At 47.7% G+C, this 5,283-nt stretch overlaps 1 protein-coding gene across 1 annotated transcript; it reads right to left on the bottom strand.

Annotated features, from left to right (window-relative positions):
* Positions 1–201: 201 nt before the first annotated feature.
* LOC109758626 (uncharacterized) lies at positions 202–4,043 on the bottom strand. Its single transcript, XM_020317486.3, has 10 exons — positions 3,872–4,043; positions 2,995–3,090; positions 2,813–2,917; positions 2,632–2,733; positions 2,478–2,553; positions 2,301–2,406; positions 2,144–2,212; positions 1,930–1,995; positions 1,778–1,843; positions 202–1,695 (listed from the first exon to the last, which is right to left on the bottom strand). Exons 5-10 carry the CDS (start codon positions 2,539–2,541, stop codon positions 759–761), a joined length of 1,308 nt encoding a protein of 435 aa, XP_020173075.1. The 5' UTR covers positions 2,542–2,553; positions 2,632–2,733; positions 2,813–2,917; positions 2,995–3,090; positions 3,872–4,043; the 3' UTR covers positions 202–758.
* Positions 4,044–5,283: the final 1,240 nt, after the last annotated feature.

The raw sequence follows: 5,283 nt of genomic DNA, 5'->3' as shown, positions 1-5,283 counted from the left end.
AAAACGAACTTCTCAGAAAAATAAGAAAAATTTACAGAAAATAAAAAAAAACAGTAATATGAGTCTACTGTTAGGATTTGAGCCAATTCTAGCCACATATGGACCCTCCACCTGATATTTTAACTTCTGTCAAGAAACTTGTCGGACCATTTACACAATTTCGGCAGCACATTGATATGTTCCATATGCATGCAAGCACAATTTAACACAGATTAACAAGGAATATTTGAAACTGTTCATACATACGTTCACAAGCACAATACAACAGAGGTCCATGGCAAATACTTCAGATAACAAGTATCAAAAGCAAGCTTAGTTGAATCAGGTGCTAGCCAACCAAGCTAATGAAAAAGGCTTCTTTTTGCACCATAGGTAGGCTCACTACTGGAGGTGGAGGTATAACAGGCACAAATGGAACAGGGGATTCCTCTTGGCTTTTCCTTTTAGATATAGTGGAAAGAATATGGTCTAGGCACATGCTAGAGAGTGTCTAGCTGACATAGAAAAATAAGCAAAGGAAGAAGGAAACATGGCATTCAGGGAGGAGAGGCGAGAAACACATTCTCTACAAGTATTCTCTACAAGTATCAGTCATCTTCTCTACAAGTATCACTCATCTCTATAGCGGTCTGACTCCTTCGTCAAACTTGCACTTTCGCCTTCACACCTTCACACCAGTTGCAGTTTCTTTACGCCGTGTTTTCAGTGTTCTCACTCTGTTCAGTTCCTTCTACACATGCTCACTTTTGCTTGCGGGATCACCTGAGATTCATAAGATGCCCCAACTCAAACAGCTTCCTTTGAAGATCGAAAAGTAGCCTGGGGTACCCCTCGGCTAACAGCACCGGCAGCAGAAAAACCTGATGGATCATTGCAGGGTGAGTAAAACAGTCCCGTACCACCTCCAGTATCCCGGAAAGGTCAGGATCCCTTTTCTTCGGTTTGTAGATCACAGCCTGTCCTATTGCTCCAGAGTTACTGACTTGGCTCCTCAGGTTGTTTAGCTCGGCCATTTTGGGGTGTATATATTTCACCGTATCGTTCAGTAACTTCCATCTGAAGTTTTGCACCCAAGGTATGTACTTTCTCATGATGTTTGAGTTCATTATCTGGACAAACTGAGTAAAATCTTCCTCCTTCAGCCTCATCAAGATGTAGTACATGGCGACAAAGCTACCATAGATATCAACGGGGTGCTGCATGTTTATGTGGTTCTTCAGCACTCTGTCTGACACCTTCCCGACATCAATAATGCAAGCCAGCCACTCGGCGATATCATCTGGCAGTGAGCAGCACTTTTCCTTGAAGTGCGCCTGCACCATCAGCACAAACTGCTTTCTGTTGGCAAGGGCGAGCTTTTCTTCATATTCCACTAACTGAGGCTTATCCATTATCACTTCCCCTGAATTCCTTGACACCCTGAAGCTACTTGCGCTGATTGTGTTCTTTATGCATTGTCCTCCACTATGGATATTTGCCATTTCTGCATAGGAACCTGACAGGGCACCCTTGAATTCATCTGTCCCAATTTTCTTCTCCATGTTGCTTCTGGGTATTTGCACCTGCACCACCATTTCACTTGGCTTGTAGTCTGAGAGCCGCCTCCAGTCGAAATTCAAGCGCCGTTTGCAAAGTGATGCAGCATGCTCTTCTGCTGGAGGGTACGTCTTCATGCATCCTGTGGACAGAGCTTGTCTGTTCATAGCACAGTTAGATACAAATCCAAAAGAGTACACTGGCTTTGCACAAATGCGAGACATGAGAGATGAGACAATACCTTTTGACTATATCTCTCTCCTCTGGAGATCGAATTTTAGCCTTCTTTCCTGTCGATGATGCTTCCCTGTTTTCATATCATAGTCAGGATAAGCTTGCTAGTGGGCATTGCATATGTTCGGCTCAGTCCAAAATTGAGAGATGAGACAATACTTTTTGACTGAATCACTCTGTTCTGGAGATCGTGTTTTAACCTTCTTTGCTGTCGATGGTGCTTCCCTATTTTCATATCATAGTCAGGATAAGCTTGCTCTAGATAGAGTGAGCACTGCATATGTTCGGCTCAGTCCAAAATTTCAAAGTGACAAACATGCCTTAAATTCAGATCACAAATTATTCGATAAAAAAAATCGGCACTATGGTTTACCTGTCACTGTTCATAGCAGTATTGTCCTTTATTGGAGTTCTATATTTCCTTGAGGTTGCTCTCCTAGGCCTGGGGGCATTATATGAAATTAGAGAACATTAAACAAAATTGTAATCCACATATCAGAAATACGAAAAATATGAACAAAAGAAATTACCATGAAACGTAGACGTCAACAGATAGTATTTCCCATTCTTTGACACTATCTTCTAACCACTTCTTATTGACAGTAAACACATCCCTTGCTTTTGATGCATCATAATCTACACAGTAATTACATGTTCACTAACATCCTACTTAATGATAAAATGAACTAAAAGATGGTACTACCGACCTGCCAAGCTGTTGCATATAAAGTAGGAGCCGTTGCTTATACCAACATTTTGTGCGCCCACCATATCAACAAGTCTCTGTAGAATGTTGAAGTTAATATGCTTGCATCAGTGCTTTCATGGGTTGATACAAAAAGCAAAGTTGCATGCGAGTACCTCTAAGTAATGACCTTCATGGCCTGAGAAACCAGTGTGAGAAATGTTGAGATACTGAGCACCTTTGATTCCTCCGAGAGACACTGGGGGCCTGTATAGTATCTATCATCATGCACAAAAGGGTAAATAGCCGATATACATTATCAATCCAATGCATTGAGAATCGAAAAAAAACACGTACGTTATTGATATCGGCAAGAGCTCCGTTCTGCAGTGTATCATCCAGCCATAGCTCATTTATAAGTACAGAACCATTATCGCGAGCTTTCAGACATATGGGATCGGACTATATCCAAACAAAATAAAATTCAGGAAATGAACAGGCGATAATGCATTTATATCGAAATAAAACAGCGTACTCACTTAGCTAAGCTTTTCACTTGATACGATCAGATAGAGGCCTTGCCAAAGAAACAGCTTCTCGATTGATCCACCTTTTCTCTTTATAGCATCTCCATACTGCCCATAAAAAAATAGCAGAGTCAATGCCTAAGGAATTTTATATTTCAGAAACGCCCTTTAGTAAGCATTGATGGACAAAGAACTTTCTGTGTCTACTGAAGCAAACCAAGAATGCCAAACAGTATAGGCTATCACTGATAACTTGATTGATCAAGATAATTTTGAAACAAGTTCCTTCATCGAGAAGGATGTGGTCAATGCAATACTCGTTCCCACAGTGCATTAGCATGCAGGTTCCGCTTGATTCTCATTCAGGAATGGATTTCGGCGCTGCAGCTGCTTGCCGTGCGCGTCTGTTCCATTAAGTTTGGGCCCTGCAAAAGCAGTACTGACGCGTACGGCCGCGATCCTGCTGCTGCTGGTGGACATTCTCATCACCAGCGGTGTGCAAATCAGCTTCGGGTGGAGGCCACTAAAGACATCGCATCAATTAAACGCAAACAGAAAATGTCTTCCCCTCAAATCCCCAGCAGTAATTCCCACAAATACCAATCATGGCTTAGTACTAAAAATTAACTTCCCCAACTAATCGGCAAAACAAGTCGCGTCCGCACAAAACGTACTCGCCGCTAATCACATCCCTTGTCCCGTAATTATCTGCGGGTATGAGCGCGTCCGCTGGAGTGAGCACCGCGAGGGACGGAACCGCTGCCGCCTACTCCTCCTCCTCAACGGGATCGAACTCGGCACGCGTCTCGCATCATGCACCCTTTCCAATCTACTAACTCCGAATGATCGCGACCAGAGGAGAGGGAGTGGATCGGGATTCGGGACTAACCTCGTCTTCCTTCTCCTTGTCGAACCCCACCAGCTTGAATCGGAGCTCGCGGAGGAACCCGCCATCTCCGGTCATCATGGCTAGGGTTAGGGCTCGGACAGATCCGAGGGGATTCTGAAGAGAATTCGGGTTGCGGGATTGAGCTGGGGGAGGATCAGCGCAGCGCGATGTTTAAAATTTCGGGTTGTGGAGGAGTCCGGCACGGATTACCAGAGAGACCCGATGCCGTCAATTATCGATCGCACGGATGCGAGTCGCTAAACATCTCAGTGCACTGCTCCGCCTAGCCCATGTAAGGCCCACAACGAGAGTGAAGCAAGCCCATTGCGGAGAAGAAAAAAGAGTAAACAGAGACGGTAGCCGAAGGATGGCACGGCCTCACTCACCTAATGCCTGCAAGCCCTAAAAAAAAAAAAACTAATGCCGGCTGTTTCTAAAAAGAGAAATCCTAGGAGCAACTCCAACGGGCCGACCCAAACGGACGGCGTTTTTGTCCGCTTTTTGTCCGTTTGGGTCGGCCAGCCGCCTGCCGTCCGTCCTCTTTTAGATTTGGGTCGGCAGTGCGCCCAACGGGCCGACCCATTTCATGACCGCGCACGCTTTAGATCATGCCAGCGGTCATGCCGTCGCCCTGGTTTTGGCGCTCCAGCGCGCGGGAAAGGTTCGCACGCGGGGGAAAAGCGGCCTAGCGCGCGCTGGTTTTGGCGCTCCAGCGCGCGGGAAAGGTTCGCGCGCGCGCCGCGGCCGGCGCTTGTTATAAGAAGGCGCTCCCTCCACACTCCGTCCGCCGCCCACTCGTCTCGCCTCCTCTCACTAGCCTCGCCGCCTCTGCGCCACCATGTCGATGCGCCGCCTGGGCGCTTCGGATTTTCACGGAGTCCGCGAGCGCCGCTCCGGTGCCTTCTCCTCCGAGATCTGGTTTGGTGAGAAACGCCTCATCCTCGGCACCTTCGACACCGCAGAGGAGGCGGCCTGCGCGCACGACGCGGCGGCGTGGCGCCTCCTGAGGCCTCGTCGGGATATGAATTTCCCGACGTGTCGAGCCAGCGGGCGCAGGATCTCGCGCCTCTCACGCGGCTTTTCACCGACGAGGATCTCGTGGATGTCGTGTCCACCGGAGGCGGCAGCGTCGCCTCGCCATCGCCGAGATGGACGTGGAAGCCATGATGGTGTGGCGCGAACACTTCCCGCAGGACATCGTCGACGAGCGCCAGTTCTACAAGCAAAGGAGGATGGAGAGGGACGCGAGGAGGACGGAGCGAGCCGCCTATCGGGAGAACAAGCGTTCGCGGAAGCAGGCCGCTCAATTGAAACTGAAGCTACGAGAAACGTCGGGTTGGGACTTCGAAGATGAGCAGCATGCTGACGCCTACATTCAGACGTCGGAGGAGGACATTACCGAGTCGGAGTCG

Source organism: Aegilops tauschii, chromosome 6 (genome assembly GCF_002575655.3).
Source record: "Aegilops tauschii subsp. strangulata cultivar AL8/78 chromosome 6, Aet v6.0, whole genome shotgun sequence".
NCBI classification, from domain to species: Eukaryota; Viridiplantae; Streptophyta; class Magnoliopsida; order Poales; family Poaceae; genus Aegilops; species Aegilops tauschii.
This window is presented reverse-complemented; position numbering and strand designations above follow the sequence as displayed.